Below are 18,151 nucleotides of genomic sequence, written 5' to 3' on the forward strand. Positions count from 1 at the left end.
TGATCAAGTAAAAATCTGTTGTCTGCCTCGTCTCATAGGGGTTTCTCTGCAGGGTGGATTCTCCTTGCCTTGGTGTAGATAAATGACTTGTCTCAGCTAGAGGTCCCAGGACTTTCGCCAGGCCTTGAGTAGGCATCTGGCCTGGGATAGGACAGGTTTTTAGCACTCTCATTCCCTGTTCTTACCTTCCTAGCGCAGGAGTTGACAGCGTTTTTTGTTTTTGTTTTTGTTTTTTTTAAAAAGAGTGAAATCTCAAAGGAAATTCTAATACATACTTTAGAAGCCCAAAGCCTTAACAGTTTCCGCTCACAGCTTCTCAGGACTACTCATTCTCTTTGCGCTTAGCATCACTTTAAAAGAACTAGATAAAATTAAAACAAATGGTTAAAGTGTTAATCTGAAGAAGAAAAAAAGGAATAGAAAGTGCTAGGAGCCAGGGTTGATTAAATGCAGACTGCATAGTGTAGTGATCATTTTGTGGCGATGGAAATAGTGGCCAAAATGACAGGGGATTCGTTGATGTGGTGAAGGAAGGCGTAGACTGTTCCTGTTGTAAATTCTGCTCACCTATACTCTCCTCGAATATTTTGTATCCATTTCTGTTCCGAAGGGGCTGGGACTCTGGCCCTCCCAGCCTGAGGTAGTCTCAGTCTTTGAGGAGAACACACAGGGTTTGAAGTGAGAAACCCCGGACTTGAGTTCTGTCTGCGCCACTCCGTATCACCTGACCTCGGACGGATCACTGAGCCTTTCTGAACAGCACCTGTGCAGTGAGAATGTCTCCTGCCTCACAGGGTAGGTGTGAAAATTAGGTATATGTTAGAGCATTTCGTCCTTGAAAATGCTTCTCATGAACATCACAGTTATTCTCCAGGAACCCCACCCAGACAGTTGTCAATGGGACAGCTGTGGATTACCTGGTCTTCCCTTTTTCTTCACTCAGTTTAGCCTTTCTGTTTGGTCAGGCCTGCGTACAGGGGCTGGTGGTGGTGAAGTAAAGTCACCAGATTTCAGCTCCTTTTGGTCAAAGAAAGAGAACATCTATGTCTAGCTGCTCCACCTATAGCCTCATAGGCAAGAACGGAAGTGAGCACACAGTAGTTCAGAGTTAAGGGGTCAGGGGCAGAATGCTTCCCTTGCTTTCTAAACTCCAGGGTGACTAAAATGTCTTCAGTAAATGAGGAAGAGCCCCAAAGATGCTCAGGGATAAGTTAAGCCATGAATGGGAAGTGGAAAAATGTACTTAAAAACTCTCCCTCTCTTCTATCACTTTGAGCTTCGGGGTCGGGGACAGGCACATTATTGACACTCCACTGGCTATTGCCTGAAACCTGCCAGTCACCCAAAGAGATTAACAGCTTCTAGGAAAGCTCAGTTCAGTGCAGCAGCTGTGACATATTTACCCTAGAAAAGTCACTGCTTGCTCCTCTCCAGGACCTCTCTCTTATGGACATTATCTCTGGAACCCAAAGCTATCCTGTTTTCTAACTGAATAAAAGTCAAAAACAACAGGTCTTGGGCCGCAGACTTGGTAATTGTACCTCGTGCAGTCCTAGGAGGCTGCCCCATCATCCTTAGCACACAGGGCACAAATTGCACTATCTCCAGCATGAACCAGCCATGAGAAGTCCCACAGTCCTAGCCATTCTGCTTGGGTGGCAATTGTCTCCTGTTGATCTCTCCTCTCCATGCCTTTTCTGCATCCTTTCGCTGCTACTTCTCAGGGGAATACCAGTCCCCAAACTGCACAGCTGCTTGCGTATTGATAATGGAACTTTTTAACGTTCCTTGGTGATGGCTGAATCCCTGAAGTTGGTATGACTTTTGAAGGATTTGATTGAAATCCAGTTGCTTGTTTTATTGTCGGGGAGAGGGAGGCGGACTAGAACTCTGCTGCAGCCTGGGAGAAGCTATGTGTATGTGCACAGAAGCGCAGCTCATGTGTGTGCATTTCCTCCCCGTTGTGCGCAGGCTCACAGGAGGAGCAAAGAGTGGAAAGGAAGCATCTCTTTCTTGTTTTCCCACATTGCTTCAAAGGTGCCCAACCCCCGTAGTAGCAGGCAGTTCCCAAGTGGAGGGTGGGGGCAGAGGCCTCCACCAAGGCCATCAATAACCAGGTGTGAGCTACAGGTCTCCGTGTAATGTGAAGCTCTCCCGTATTTCATTTCTGCACCCAGGGGGCGGCTCTGCAGGATTGCTTACGGAGAGCTCTGTGTCTGGCACCTCTCTCCACAAGGCCCAGGCGCCCAGGGTCCCACGGACCTGCCCAGGAATGCATCACATTATTCTCTGGTGCTGTAATTTGGCTGCAGGAGCTAGGCTGACGGCCTCCCAGGGATGAGAAACATACTCTCCCTGGCGGCCTCCCTTGGGCTTCTGCCCTATGACCACTGAGGGCATTTAAAAATCTCAGAAAGGCTGAAGAAAAAAGAAAAATCCTGATTATCTCTCTTATATTAAGCCATGTAGACACCAATGTCCTGAGTGGGTCCGAGAATTTGGCAAAAGACTTTAGTGGTTGGTGTTCTTGCTAAGGGAGGTGAGAAAAAGGAGAAGAAATTACTCTCTGCAATAGGGAGGAAGAGAAACGAGGCTGTAAGTGGTCACGAGTCAGACCTACAAGACTTTTTGCAAACAGACGTTCAGGGCCAGGCAGTGTTTAATTTTTTTAAATAATCCGAGTCCCTGATTTCATTTTTTCCAGCATCATTCTAAGAAAGCATATGGGTCAGCGCTGTTATTCAAGGCTAGCAATCACAGAAGTTGGCTCTTACATGCAGGACTAGGTTCAGGCTGGCGTTCTTACTTGTACATGAGGGAAACTGGCCACGGGCTCTGCAGCCGAGGTATTTCAACCATGTGCCTTCTCTAAAAGAGGCTAAGACCTTTAAAGGATAGAGATCATGTCTTTGAAGCTAACTTTGTATCCAAATGGCACTTTCTGCAATGCATTCTACTAAATATTGAAAGTTAGAAGAGAGGAGGACCGACACGAAGGAGTGTCAGAGAGGAGAGGGGCGAAGGGACTGCTGCCAGAGGGACAGACCTATACTGACCAGAGGAGGAGTGCGGGGGGGTGGGGGTTAGAGGCCGTGAGTGGGTGGCAGCAGAACTAAATGGAGCCCTGACTGCACCAAATGCAGTTCTCCTTTTGCTGCTTGTTCCACATAAAATTTGTTTGTTTATTGCGGAATGGATGCCCGTTGTCCAAAGCCAATCGGAACGCAGAGGCAAGCTAAGAAATAAGAGGAAAAAGTAATTGTTTGGCCATCATTCCTTCTTGGGACCACATAGCCTCAACAGTAGGGCTCACATGGACCTCTTTTCTCTCGCTGTCCGCCCCACTGTTCATACATGTCACTTTCTGGCCAGCTTGCTCTTAACCATTTACAGGAACGAACTACAGTTTGGAACCCAGGAGAAGCACAGAGCAGTATGAGATGCCAGAAGAGGCTCAGTTCCTTCCACGGGGTAAGAACTGAAAAGGAATAGGTGACAGAGCACAGGCAGAGTGAACTTGGGTTGAAGTCCCAGGAAGGTCTAGCTATCCTTTATGCGGTAACCTGGGCATTCTTGTGAGTAGGGGCGGACTCGGACCCGAGGCTCTACCCAAAGACAGTACCCTTATGTCAATTCCTGCAGCTCTAGTCTTGATTCAGACTGACTATGACCCCCTTACCTTTCCACTACTCCAAGGCTTTCTTCCTCCTAATCCCAGCTCAAGATGTCAGAAGCTCTTCTCTTCCCCTCCCATTTCCCCCTCCCTAATCCCACCATTGGCTCATCAGTTATCCACTCTGCAAGGAAGACATTCCCCTGGCCTGACTCACTCAGTCCCATTTCTCCACAGGAATCCCCTTACCGCAGACCACAAGGGCCCTGACTAGCTCATGTTTTGTGTTAATGGATGTGAAACCGGAGCAAACCCCTCACCAAAAGAAAAACCACCCTAAACTCTCCCACACAGGTCTCAGCAGGTTACACAAATATTAGTCCTATCATCCAAATAAATCTGCCCCCATGGCCCAGAGCTCTGGCTCCCCCATCCTTCTGCTGCCTGTGCAGAGTGAAGCTGCGCCACAAACACGTGAGGACCCCAAGGGCTGTTGGAGAGGAACTTGGAAAGGAGGGGGGGTGCCTATACTCAGAATTCCTTGTGTAGGCCCCTTAATCTACAGCCTGCTGTCAATACACTTCTAAATGGGAGGTTCTAAGAAACATCATGATGGGCTAGACCAGTTAGGGACTTTGGTAAGAGTGTCCGATGGCTGGAATGGGGGACATAATTAAAACTCAATATCTGAGATAGGTTTGTAACCTCGCTTTACAGAGGAGACGATAAAGGCTCAGAGAATGTGGGTATCTTGCTCAAAGTATCAAAAACAGTAAATGGCACAGCTGTGATTTTAACCCAGGTCTGTCATGACTGCAAATTTCTATGCCGCTTTGGTCTTTTACAGTATCACCAGGCAAGAGATAGCCATTGTCCGAGTCACATAAAAACAGGACAGGACGGTTTGGGGACTCCCATGTCCTAGCCTCTAGCTTACTAAGTCTGCCATCCCTGGAGACTCCTCTACTGCAAGCTTAGTTAGGCAGCGGGTAGTAACATAGAAGGAACTGCCCTATTTAAGCCAAAGATGGTGTGAAGAGTAATAATCACCAGGACTTGGAGAGCCACTAAAAAAAAAAAAAAAAAAAATTGTTGAATAAATGGGGAAAGGCTGCTTTCTGAGCTGTTTACCGTTTTGGCCCCAAGCCCCAGCTCTCCTTCCCTCTGTAGCCACTGGCTTCCATTCCCAGCTTTGAAGACCAGGATCCTCTCCTAAAAATTGCCCAAGCCAGAGATCCCTGCCTACTATACCTGCCTAGTATACACTGATGCCTCATGTGGGGCCCTTGAGATCAGACCTGCTACCCTCTCCCACCCCTCATGAGTCTCATACCTTTTACTGAGTATTTCCCAAACCTGGCTGACCTCTAGAATAATGCATAGGAACTTAAAAAAAAAAAAAAAATCAAATCCCAAGGCCTAGGCAGGCTTACTAAATCACTCTTTCTCGGGAGTGTTCCAGGGTATTCTAGTGATCTGTTAGGCATAAGAACCACTACATGCCACTTGGTTTGAACAGGCAGCAAGTAGAGTAAGAGGCGAGTGAGCAACATGCTGTCTGATATAGGTTGAAAAGAGGCGGGAGATTGGACGAGAATGTATGTTTATATAGTTATATAATTTTTTTCCCCTACAAAATACAGCAGTTTATAAACCTATGAGCATGTGAATGGAACCTTGTCCACTATGGCTAACTCTTATCTAGCAATCCCAGACTCTTGATAATGGAAGAAGGTTGTAGCCTAAGAGTTTCTTTGGGGGTACCAGGCAGTCTGCTCAAACTGACCCAGGGAAGAGATGTGGTTTCATCTCTGTCCCATCTCCCCTCAGTCAGGTAGGAACACAAAGAAGCTCTCCCCAGGTACCCTTCCTCTTGCACACACAAGAAGTGTTAGGAAGCCGGTGCAAAGGAAAGGAAAGATGAGCCTTGACCATGTGCTTTAGTGCAACTTCTATCACTCTGAAGACCCCTCCCTCTTCCACTCTCCCTTCTAACCTCCCGAGGAGGCAGTCAGGGAGCCATTCAATTTCTTAGATCCCCTGTCAACTCCTTCCCAGGGCTAAGGAACCAGTAAGGACACCAGAGTCCTTCTGGATTACTCTCCAAGTCCTTAAATAGAAACTGTAGCAGCCCAGAGTTGAGGGTAGAGGAAGGTGTGCATGCAAAGATCTTGTGCTTTTGAGTCAGGAGGTTTGAAGTAGAGGGATGAGTGAGGTATTTCTATGTTCAGGTCTGGTCCAGCCACTCTGCCTTCTTGGGGGCCTTGCAAGTGTGGACGTCCACAGTGTTTCTGCACTCCTTGCATCGCACTGCACAGCACCAGTGGAATTTGCACTCACACTGGGTGACACGGGTGACTCGAGTTGTGTCATACCCTCGGCCACAGCACATGATTTCGCAACCATCCGTCCCTTTAGATGTCTTGCTGCAGACACGGCCCGCAGTGCCTAGGGAACCTGGGTTGGGGAAGAGAGAGAGTGAGAACCAAGCTACCTCTTCCTTCAGCTGCTCTGGGTTCCCTTACCCACATCCTCACGAGGAAACCATAAAGAATCCCTTTTCCTGAAAATATGCCCAACTAGCCAAAATGACCATCTCGTTGCTTCCCTCTGTACCAGCCTGGCTTCTTCCCACCATCAAGGCTCCCCAAAGACCATTGACTTCACCTGCAACAACCCCCCGACCCCCCGCCAATACATGGTTCCGTATCTCTTTCAAGACCTGGCCTTAAAATGCTCCCAACTGTTAAAGCTGGGTAAGGGCTCTCTGTGTTTGAAGTTGTCCATACTAAAAAGTTAAAAAAACAAAACAAAAAAAAACTTAGCCTATAATTTATCTTTTCCAAGAAGTCTTGCCACAACTCTGATCCAGCTACCATTTGTTAGTATTTTGGTCCTTAGTTGATATTTTATTAAGTTGTACCATACAGGGAAGTAGTATAGTATGGCCATTAAAAAGCACAGGCCTTATTGTCAGATTGTCCAAGTTTAAATTCCAGCTCCGCCACATCCTAGCTATGTGATTTCGCAAGGTAGTTAATCTCTCTGGACTTCAGTCTTCTCCTATGAAAATAGGCATAATAATAGCATCTAACTGAGTGGATTGTACACTATGTCTATAATCTCTGTTCAACTGAGGAGGCAAACTGATTAGCATGACTGCCCAGAAGCATATCCCTATGGAATTCCTACGGAATATCCCTTGCCCCCTACAGTAGGAACACTTGAAGGGTAAGGATGATGTTATCCCCCTGCACAGAGAATGCTCAGGACTTCCTTCTGACTGATTTTAGCAAAAGAGATCCTGACAACAGATCATAAAATCATAGAATTTTGGATGGGATGGACCCTAGAAAGTATCTATCCTAGAGTTTCCCCAGAGATGGAACATTAACTGACCTGGGGGCTGAAGAAGGGGAACAGACTGATTCTCTCACAGTAGGCTGCACATTCTACTGCCATATGCAAAGAAAATGCTAGAACTTAGAACTTCTATATTTGTTTTTTATCTCATAAGCATAAAATCTCTACTTTCTATGTTATAATTTATAATGTACATATTAATACAGTGGAATATATCTATCTGTTATAAGTAAATATCCACATTTTAGAGGCATACCTCTAAAGAATTACTCCCAAGAATTTTTTAACGACAGGAATATACAACCCAAAATGTTAGGAGGCCACTCCTCTGGCCTGTGACCTAACTAGTTCTACTCTCTCTGTTATTCTCCTAACTCCAAGGGCTGGGGCTTAAGTCCTTCTCTTGTGCACCCAAAGCCTCTTCTATAGACTGGAGCTGAGCTGTCCAGTGTAATAGCCACTAGCCACATGTAATCATCTAGATTTAAATTAACTAAAATTAAGTACAATTTAAAACTTTGTTTCTCAGGCACACTAGCTACATTTCAGATACTCAGTAATCCCATGTGGTTAAGTGGCTACCGTATTGGAAGGCACAGATGTAGAACATTTCTATCACTACAGAAAGTTCAACTGGACAGGACTGCTTTGGAGGGAATTTCTGGATCCTTACTCCCTTGTGGGATGACTTATACCCTTTGAATTCCAGACCCCACTTCGGGTTTTATGAGACTTAATTTTATGCCTCCGAGGAAAACCAACGCATACATGACCCATCCTCCCTTCTAACTCCAAAGATCCTACCCCAAAGGTGCATTTTAGGTATGGCAGCCTAGGCTTACACCTCAGATGTTATGGAGTTATTTCAAGACATTCAGAGAGTAGTCCTCTGAATTGCATCATGTAGGAAGAAAACATACCTAGCGGCAGGACATCACTGGGAGAATTGGAAGGGCTCTTTCCACCCTTTTCCTCCTAGCACCATCCAAAGGACACAAACTACTTTCTGTGTTACTTGGGTGAAGCCCCACCCTCTTTCTGTGCCCAGTTTTGCTCTGAGCCACTCGACTCACCAGGAATGACCGTGTTGGGTGAACACAAACAGAACTGAAGACAGCTGAGGTCTCTGGCTCTATCTCACCCAAGGCCTGAGTGCCAAGTCTACAGACAAGAGCCTGGGAGCCCATGACAGACCAGGGGAAGAGCTGTTCTTTTGCACAGCAGGTTGTTCCTAGTCTAACCTGTCTGAACCTGAAATATGAGCCAAGATGGTGACTTCTACTCTGTGGGGGCAATAGCATATCAACCTCCAGCATCCCCAAGAATTCCCCCATAAGTATCTGGAACGGATTGAAAAACAATTTGCTGCTTTCTGCTAATGGTTAGCCCTGCTGGGATCTCCTCTTTCCTTGCTTCCCTAATTCCATTTTTTTTTTTAGAAGATTAACTAAATTTCTTTTTTTTTTTTAATTTTATTTATTTCACAGAGAGAGACACGGCGAGAGAGGGAACACAAGCAGAGGGGGTGGGAGAGGGAGAAGCAGGCTTCCCGCGGAGCAGGGAGCCCGATGCGGGGCTCGATCCCAGGACCCTGGGACCCTGACCTGAGCCGAAGGCAGACGCTTAACGACTGAGCCACCCAGGCGCCCCTCCCCAATTCCATTTTTGAATCTTCAATGGCAGCACACTGGATACAGCCTTTCAAGGCCACTCACGGTCTGATCCGAACCCATCTATCTACTTCTCGTCTCCCCATCCCAAACCTTCACTGAGTCAGATTAATCTGAGTTCTCGGTTCCTAGAATGATCGTGCACTTTCCCACTTGCCACTCTGCTTCTCTGCCTGTTCTTCTCTCTAGGCTGTCCAGGTAATCCCTACACTTCAAGAAAGAGCTTAAGTTCCACATTTTCAAATAAGCTTTTCTGGACTTCTCCAGTCATCTGTCTTTTGCAGTTGCATTTGTCTCCCTGTTACATCTCATTTCTTTAGCTAGGCTGTAAAGAGCCAGAGACTTAGGGCTCCATCACATGGTTCTTCTGTTCAGCCCACCCATTGCTTGCTATGGAAAACAGGTGACTCATTTAAACATTCCCTGCATAGTACCTACTGTACCCCAGATGCTGGGGATAGAAAGGAGTGACAGATGACCTCTCCCCTGTTTGGGCAGCCCTGGGACTGGTGGACTGAGGCATTCACCACCAATCTCATTATAAGGTGTTCATGTCGGGAGGAGACCGACTCCTCCCACAGTACCACTTCCCTGACTCCCGAGGCCGACCACACCGTGATTAACCAGGGCTGCCTGCACCAAGAGCTGGAGGCTCCATGTCCCTACCTGCTTTCCTTACTCACCTGCAGCCTTGTCCAAGACACAGTAGTCTGGGGAGTTATCAAAGTAGACGAGGTCAGTCCGGGTGGCACGGCGATAGCCCTGGCGGGCTGCTGTGAAGTTGGCGCCATCCTGGGTTGCTGTCACCTGCACGGCGCCATCATAGCGCCGCCGGAGGTAATCACCCGTGCGGCGGAAGTCTGAGAGCGCACGCCAGCAGGTGCGCAGAGTACAGGAGCCACTCACGCCATGGCACTTACACTCGAGCTTCAGAAACCGCCGCACGGCCTGGATGGTGGGGAAGCAGGTGAGGGAGAGGCAGCCAGTCAGGGCACTTTTTAGTCCTCCCCGGGGCTAAAATCAGGAGCGCTCTGACATCTGCCAGACCTGGCCTAGGCTGGACAGAAGGGCCATTGGCTGTTTTCTCCCCCTATCAGATCCCACCCATTCTTCCTGACCAAATTCAAGAATCTCATCTCCCATGAATCCTTCCTGGAACTTCTTCCCCTCTTTTCTCTACCTTTCCCTTCTTTCCACCTATGTGAAGACACATTATGCACCTGGTTGAATCTAGGCATTCCCGAGCTCCCTTGCATTTACTGCTCCAATGCCATGGGGGTTGGGGTCTTTGGAAGTGATCCAGAAACCTTCAGTGCTTCCACCTTCGCCTTCAGTCCATGATCACACACCCTGGTCACCCCCAGCAGACATGAACGTATGTGCATAGACATGAGTACTGACCGTGCGACCACAGCGGTTGTTATGTAAGTTCATGAGGGCCCGGGCATCCTTAAGCCTCTTTTCCTTGGCATCCACAAAGGCCTTGGCAAAGCGAACACCGTAGTGGATGTTGTCACTGCAGCCACCCCAGTCAAAATCCCCACGTTGGTCATGGTGTCGGCCACGGGTGTAGGGGTCACAGCTGCACACACTCAGTTCACCCTGGCTACAGGCACGGGTGATAGCATGGACCACCCCCGCTGACGAGATGGCATATACAAATGCTGCCTCCCGGCTGCCTGCAGAGACAAAGGGAGAAGTAGGGTTCAGCAGAGAGGCCCACGTCTGTCCCCTTGTTCAGCCCGCGCAACCCCCAACTCTACAGCCTCCTCTCTTCTTGTCTTTCCCAGAGCAACTCCTGTACCCCCTTTATTCAAGGCACCCTTCCCTTCCAAGAGCACTCCCCAGAGTATCTGACCTCTTCACCTCAGCCCTCACCACTCTCTATCCGCTTCTTTGTACATCTGACCTCTTGGGCTGACCTGTACTCTTGCCTTCTTCCAAACTCCCTGGGTCCATCCATTGAAACGTTTCACAGTGAGTCATCCTCTCCCACAGAGGGGATGGCTCAGCTAAGCCTGCCTCAGTCCACATTCCAGGCCTTTTCAGGCCTACTCTGCTGGACAGTTCCCCTACAATAGAGACCCCAGCCCAGGGGTCAGCCTGTCTGGGGAGACCTGCTACTTTCCCCGGCCTGCTTCCTTCCCATCCTGCTCTTGGCGATTGATGACTCATCACCCCTGTCCCCCAGACACTGCCAGATTCCCATCTCGTTCCCTTTCTCCTAGTTTATTGTCTAGCTCGGCTTAGCTTTTTTGCTGAGCTGGGGCCAAGCCGCCAACTCTCCAAATATTTACATATCACCTTTCTGTTTATCCCTTGCCGCCATTACTGGAGTGTTGGGAGGGTTGGGGTGAGGATTGGGGTGAGGGTAGTGATGGTGGCAGTAAGAACAGAGCAGCCATTCCCAGTCCTCAGCCCCACATCCAGGCTGGGCTTGGGGACGGGAGGGAAAGGGAAGAAGGGAGAAGGAGGGGCCAGGGAACGCTGTACCTTTGTGCCATCATCCCAGAACCCTGGAATTTAGAGGGGTCCCTGCCTACATCTCTCAGGTACTGAGGGTCGGTTCCCAGCCATCTCCTGGGCTCCGCCCTCAACCGTCTCTCTGATGATGAGGCAGTGTGGAGGAGAGGGGAGGGGGATCATGCCTACCCCCCCACCCCTGACCCCGGGCACAGAAAGGGAAGCAGGTGGGCAGGGTGGAAGAGGCCCCTACTTCGGAGCATGACGCGACCAAAGACAGTGTGGTCCCGGTCCAGCGTGGTGCAGTTCCAGCGGTGGTGGCGGAACTGGTGCTGACACTCCCGGATCCATTCTCGGGCGCCCTCGCCCACCGAGCGCATGATGTCTGGGTACCGCTGGCACAGCTGCCGCTGCCGGCTCACCAGGCCAGGGATATTGTCACAGATCACTCGGGCCCCCAGGGCCCCGATGTACCTGCAAGGTGGAGATGGCCCTGTCAGAGCAGCCTGGTCCTTTTCCTGCCTTGGGAGAGGGATCAGGAGGGGAGAGGTTTGGCATTCAGAACTTGAAGAGGTTCCTTCCCCTCCTCCAGCCCACATTCCCGGAGGCCAACGGGTGCAGCTTTCCCCCACAAGCTCTGGAGAAATGGTTACGCAGTTGCAGAGAGTCACTGAGTGGTCTCTCACCATCACCCGCTCCCCAGGCAGAGGCCAAAGTGACACACACTTGCAGAACACGGGCCAGGCATGTGTCACATACATAGAAGCCGTGGGCATGTCACACAAACCCATTGCCTGTTTATTTAATAAACATTAAGAGCCTCAGAGAAAAATAAACCAACAAAACAAGAGTCTGAGACAACACTCTTACACCCACATGTGAGGCACGTCCTGCATGGCTGGTCCATGAAGACATGGTTTGGGGGAGAAGGATGGAGACAGGGAGGGGCCAGTGGGAAGAGACATAGTGGGCAGCTGTGAGGAATGCTTACAGCTCTAGTCAGATCTGTGTAGCTAAAACTGCTCACCCCCAGTCCTGAGGTCTGGGGAGGAAGACCCCCCCACACACAGATTTCCTCCCTGTTCCCTTTATTTCTAGGTCCCACGGCCTTTCTTCACTAATGAGTCTTTGAAATCCTCCTCCCCAACCTATAAGGGATGATGTCCTGGGTGAACCTGCATGGGCAGAGGGCTGTTAGCAGTGGGAGCAACAGGGGTGACCCTCCCCATATTCCAGTCCCCAGTCCACCTAATTCAAGCAATTGTAAGGAGGTCAATTGGGGTGGGCTACTAAAAGTTAGCTGGCTTGCTAGAGTCACTCCCAAATTTCTCAAGGCAATATTTTCTCTTCACTCAAACGCTCTTAGCCCTGGACTCCACCGCGAGCCTTGGGAAGAACGTTTCAGAGAAGACAGGACTGCATCGTGACCTTTTCTCCCCACAAGGCCACCAAATGAGATCTGACCCATTCATCCACTTCTCACTGCCTGGCTGTCTCTCCCAACACCTAGCACCTTCCTTGGCTTGCTGGGGATTCTCTGCTCTCCTAACACATCAAAGGGATACCTTTGTCCCCTTCTCTGAACAGGTGGGGGTCAAGGAAGGCAGTTGCTGCTACAGGCTGAAAAGATTTGGTTTGGTCTGTGAATGAGCGAGCCTGTGGTTTGGGAAAGATCCCAAAAATGAGCCTAGAAGTGGGTGAGGAGAACAGAAGGCAGCCAGTGTGGAGAGGGGAAAAGCTGGACCGCCCTGGGCTCTATGTCCCCCTCCGCCTCCCCCCCCCACCCACATTCACGCACCCGGCCCTCACCCACAAACTAGGTCACCGCTGGTGACACCAACTCAAACAAACACCAGGAGGGCTGATGCTTGCCTCTTCTGGAGCTGAGCAGGGCTGATGGGGCCCATCTGTCCCCGGGGAACAGGGAGAGGGCTGGCCCACCACTGACAAATCCCATGGAATCAGCGTCCCCAGCAGCACTGTCCATCAGGGCAATAGCTTCCAGGAACAAACAAAATAAACACCCCGGGCTGGGCCAGGCCGGAAAAGGCCGCCTGACGCACAGCCTGGAGTTACACCCACTGCCGCGGTGCTTTGTTTGGAGAATCGAGACCGTTGGAATTGGAGTTCGTCCCTGTCTCACCACCGTTCTGCTTCCCCAGTTCAACCCAAGTACTGCTCTAAGCAATGGGTGTTTGTTTGTTTTTTTTTTTTTTTTACTGGGGCTTGGAAAGAGGGGGGTTGGATGGGAACGGGAGACCAGTAATCCAGCCCTCATGAGACAGTCTGGAGTGGGGCAGGCCAAACTCTGGCAAAAAGTCCTTCCTGTGGTCTGACTTAAATCCATTCTGCTGCAGCCCACATTGGTCCTTCTTGTTACATCCTCACTGAGCGTGGGAACATCAGTATCTAAGACAGGAAGATAATTGTTTCTCCACAACCACCCATACCCCTCTAAGTAGCTGCACTAAGTACCCCACTAAGATTCTGCAGAGCACGGTGCTTGCCTGCGGGCCAGTGGTCAGGCCCTTGTAGTTGGTGTGGGGGCCTCCAATAAAACTGAGCCTGAGCCCCCTCTCAATTCAACACATGCCTGCAGAATGCCTACCGTGTGCCAAGCATGGAGCTCAGCTGTTAGGGCACAGAGATGTTTAAGGCACCCCCCAGCTCATTGGCTGGTAAGAGGGGGCGAAATGCCCCTGACTCCAGCTCTGTTTTCCCTTTCAGAAGTTTTCACTTCCTTCCCGGCTTCCTGCCCCAGAATGCTCCCTACACCTGCTTTTGACCAATTCACATCCCTTCCTTTGACAGAGTGACTCATACCCTATTCTAGCCCCTTGCTTCTCAAAGTGTGGCCCCAATAAAGAACAGCAATATTGGCATCATCTGGGGATCTGTTAGAAATGCAGAGCCTTGGGCCCCACCCCCGGCCTACTGAATCAGAATCTGCCTTTTTACCAACATCCCCAGGTGATTCAGACACCCTGTTCCACGAAGGCAGGGATTTTTGTCTGTTTTGTTCACTTTGCTATCCCCAGAACCTAGAACAGTGTCTGGCACATAGGAGATACTTAATAACTGTTTGTTGAATAAACACCTAACCGCTCTGATTTACCGCCAACTCTCTTTTCCCCCTAGCTGGCCATAAACTTCATTTTAATTACAGCCTCACTCCTGTTGACATTGCCAGCCTATTTGCAGATGTTTTATATTTGTGTCTTTTTAATGAGGCCAGGGATCCTCTTTTCATTTCCCCTCTTACAGTCCCTAGTGTACACAATTCAGCCCAGCCCACACAGGGCTTTGAATGCGGGGATAAAACTATTACCCTCCCTGGACCTCTCTATACCACAACATTTATGTGGTGCTTTACAGTTGATAAAACGTTTTCCTTAACAAAAATCCTACGAGACAGAGAGAGATCTCCATTTTACAGATGAAGAAACCGAGGTTCAGGGAGTGTAAGTGATAACACCAAGCTCTGTCCATCAGGGCTAGTCAGAGGACAACCAGCTGAACCAAGGACATCTGATTCCAAAGCTCAAGCTCATTTTCATCCCAAGAGCAAGAGAGACATACAGTGCTTAACCAGGAATAGAGCAATCTAGCTCCAAAACTGGTGTGCACTTGGGCAAGTCTCTTACCACTCACCTCCTAGCCCTCATTGTCTTAATGTGTGAAACGGGGATAATAATAGTATCTACCTCCCTGGATTACTCCGGGGATTGAAGAAGCTGATGCTCATAAGGTACTTAGCTGTAGTGTCCAGAGCTTAGTAAAGGCTCGTGAAATGGCAGTCGTTGTTGGCAACAATAATGCTGTATTATGATACCACTCTGTCCCTCTCCCTTCGTGAATCCTCGAACACTGTCCGGCTCGTGGGATTCCCTACATCGAGCTCCCTGCAGAATGCAAAATGGAACAGGGAAGCACAGGCGAGGAGCCCATTTCTTGTTCTGTTTATCACAGAATAAGAAGAGACCATCTGTTTCCTCCTCCAGTGAGAGGTGGGGAGAGGGAAGGAGTGACTGGAGAGTAAGGGAAGGGCCGTGGGGAAGATCAGACTGTTAGCTGGCGATAGTGATGACCCTCTGCTCTGGACTGGAACACGGACACACACACAGAGTCAACAGGCATCTCTTCCAGGGTTTGGACAGAATATCAATCTTGCTGGGGGTTTTTTTCCTAAAGGAAAGAGAGAATCACCTTGGGGGCCTGACCTGCCTTTAGAAAGCAGCTTTCCACTTTATCTCAGAAGTGATGACCACTGAGGCAGTCATCTGGGGCCTACAGCTGTGACAGGTGTGACACAAGGAGATTGAAATGATCTCTGCACTCACTCCCTGTCCTGGATCCGTTGCTGCCTTCCTCGCTTTCACTGGGACTGCTGAATCCCTCTGTATCACTGGCTTGCCCCGCTCTAGCTCTTCTACCCAGAGTTTTCCCAAAATATTTAATGTGAACCACGTGGGGTGAGAGTAGTAGAAGGGAGAAAGGAAAGGAGAGGGAGTAGCCAAGTAGCATTTGGGGACCGAGAAGCACGCTAGTTGGGTCCTTAGGAAGCACTACCAGGATGCTGAAATTAGCAGAGTGACGCTTCCTCACCTAAACACCAAGTCGTCCCCAAACTACCTCCCAAACTGGTAAGAAGCAATCAAGAGTCCCTAAAGGCAAACTGTCATCCGGGATGGATAAAGATGGGCAGTGGTCACTTCATCCTCTCTCCATCGGGCCACTGAACACACAAATCCCCAGCCAAACTGAGCCCCTGGCGGTAGAGGGTGGCTCTGTTGAAAGGCTTTTCTCCTTGTCGTCCCTTCTTCTATTTCCCTTCCTAAAAGAATGTTTCAAGCCAGATGTAAGATACGGGCCTCCCTTCTCCCCCATCCAGAACCCCCTCCCTTGCCTTCCCCAACACTGCAGAGATTAAAAAGATCCAAAAGAGAGATTTTTCTGAAACAGGAAAATGGGGGGTGGGGGGTGGGGATGGAGAGCAACGCATCTTGAAATGATAGGAATCTGCAGCCCAAGCTTGCTGGCCCCTCAGCCAGCCACCCCTCACCCTTCTAGCCAAGATTCCAAGTCTAGAGGAGAAAAGCCACAGGGTGCAAGGGGAGGAGAGACCCCTCTTTGTGGTGGGGAGGGTGGGGGGAGGGGCAGAGTAAGGAAAGGAAGGGGGCACTGCATGGGTAGGGAGGGGCAAGAGCCCAGTCTGAGGCCAGTTTGGTTGGGGGGGGGTCAGTAGAGAGGAAAGATGAGAAGACTGTCTTTTCTCAGTCCAACGACCCCCCCCCTTAACGCCCCCCCCCCAGAAGGTAGGGGAGGAGGGAGAGCAGCTCTTTCTCCTGAGAGAAAAAGATGAATGCCATCTAGGGCTGGGGGTGAGGGGGTGGCGCGCGGCAGGAGGATTCGGAGAAGAACAGACATCCAGTGGGTGTTTAATGCCTTTTGCCTCATCTGCCCTCTTGTGAAGTGTCTGGAGTCTCAGGCCTGCAAGAAATCTGAGGGGAGGGTCTCTTAATACTGTGGGACTCCAGAAGAGGGGAGAGAGATGGAAGAGAGAGGGTGGTCATCTAGGGGAAGAAAAAGGAAGAAGAGAGGGATATCAAGGTTCGAAGTAACCTCCTCAAAGCTGACGCTGAAGACAAACGCCAAAATTATGCAAACCCAAGTGTTTTGTTTGTTTTAATTGTGGGAGTTAATGGAGTATTTTTGCCTTGATTCCATTTCTGAACCTTGCGCTGCGTGCCGCAGCCTCCCCGAAGTCTTACTGCGTTCCCGGGTGGGGTGGACGAGCGAGAGGCCCGTGCGCCCTTGCTAGCTGCGCTTTTCTCCACTTCTCAGGGGGGGCGACCGTAGGCGATCAGAGGGTCCTTTGGACGGCCACCCAAGGCCCCCCAGATGGGCGACTGGTTCCTTGAATCCACCCTGCGAGAAACCTGGAAAGTAGCTTTTGCCCCTAAGAGGACTGAGCTGAACTGGAGCGGGCCCAGCACACGAGAGTCTGGGAAGCCTCGACCACCGGGCGTCCTTGCTCCGAATGCCCAGGGCCCACCTCGCTGGGCGAGCGGCACACCTATCCACCCACCTCCCCCCACACACTCCGCGACTTCGGTGACAGTCCTGCTCGGATCGTCTCCTACTCCGTCGAAGCGAAAGCCTGGTCTCCTGAGCAGCTGATGCCAGGAGCTGCGTATTGCCTCTGGGCGCCTCCGGCCGGCCTCTGACCCAGCGCCTCACCCTCCCCACCCCGAGAGCCGCGCTCACCACCAGGATGTGTCTACGCGGGCCGGCAGCGTCAGCAGCAGCAGCAGCAGCGGGCAGGCAAGACCGAGGCGGGCCGAAGCCCGAGAGCCGTCGGGGGCCGCGGGTCCTGGCGCGAGCGCGGGGACAGGGGCGCGGGTGCGCCGAGGGGGGAGCTGCGCGGCTTCCTCCGCACTACCCGGCTTCAGCATAGCTCCCCGATGACTCCCGCCGCGCGGCCCGGAGGGGCGTGGACGGGGCACCGGCTCGGGGTACTCAGGCTGCTCCCACCTCACCCCCCTGGGGGGCCATAGGGCTCGCCGCTGGCCGGGGACCCAGGGGCACCTGGAGTCCAGGAGCCGGGGCGCAGGGTCCCGGAGAGGGGCGCAAGGAACGGGGTCCGGAAGCCGACGGGGGCGCGCCAAGCTCGGGGTCCGGGACGCGCTGCCCCGGCGCTGGGCGCGGTGTCAGGGGGTCGGCGGCGCGGAGTGGGGCTGCGGGCAGAGTGTGCGGACAGCCTCTCGGCCGCGGGCTCTCATTGGACGGCGCGGGGCGGGGCCGAAGCCGGGGACACGCGCGGCCCTCTGGGCGGCTCCGCCCGCGCCAGCCCCGGGCGCTCCGCAGCGCCCGAGGTGTGGCGGCCGCCTCCGCCCCTCGGCGCTCCGCGCACCACCGCGCCGCGCCCCCACCTGCTCCGGCGGGACGCGACAGGGCGCGGGGGCGCCCTTCGGAGCCCTCAGCGCCCAGTCCCGGCCGACGCCGCGCCACCGGGTCCTAGCGCCCTTCATGCGGCAAACTC

General features: G+C 51.3%; 1 protein-coding gene across 1 annotated transcript; it reads right to left on the reverse strand.

Moving 5' to 3' along the window:
* Window positions 1-5,840: 5,840 nt before the first annotated feature.
* Window positions 5,841-17,564, reverse strand: WNT2B (Wnt family member 2B). Its single transcript, XM_028102176.1, has 5 exons — window positions 17,377-17,564; window positions 11,363-11,583; window positions 10,048-10,325; window positions 9,330-9,594; window positions 5,841-6,070 (listed from the first exon to the last, which is right to left on the reverse strand). The coding sequence occupies exons 1-5, from the start codon at window positions 17,562-17,564 to the stop codon at window positions 5,841-5,843; spliced, it is 1,182 nt and encodes a 393-aa protein (XP_027957977.1).
* Window positions 17,565-18,151: the final 587 nt, after the last annotated feature.

This window comes from Eumetopias jubatus, unplaced genomic scaffold (assembly GCF_037043125.1).
Source record: "Eumetopias jubatus isolate StellerSeaLion01/CBP00866 unplaced genomic scaffold, mEumJub1_p1.0 scaffold_4, whole genome shotgun sequence".
Classification (NCBI taxonomy): domain Eukaryota; kingdom Metazoa; phylum Chordata; class Mammalia; order Carnivora; family Otariidae; genus Eumetopias; species Eumetopias jubatus.

What these genes read in the sequence shown, in the direction of transcription:
- WNT2B (XM_028102176.1), bottom strand. Translation starts at nt 17,564, where the DNA reads ATGCTGAAGCCGGGTAGTGCGGAGGAAGCCGCGCAGCTCCCCCCTCGG. An exon ending in CGCGTAGACACATCCTGGTG is followed by an intron (nt 11,584 to 17,376) that starts GTGAGCGCGGCT and finishes TCCACCTTGCAG; the next exon opens with GTACATCGGGGCCCTGGGGG. An exon ending in TGGTCGCGTCATGCTCCGAA is followed by an intron (nt 10,326 to 11,362) that starts GTAGGGGCCTCT and finishes TTGTCTCTGCAG; the next exon opens with GCAGCCGGGAGGCAGCATTT.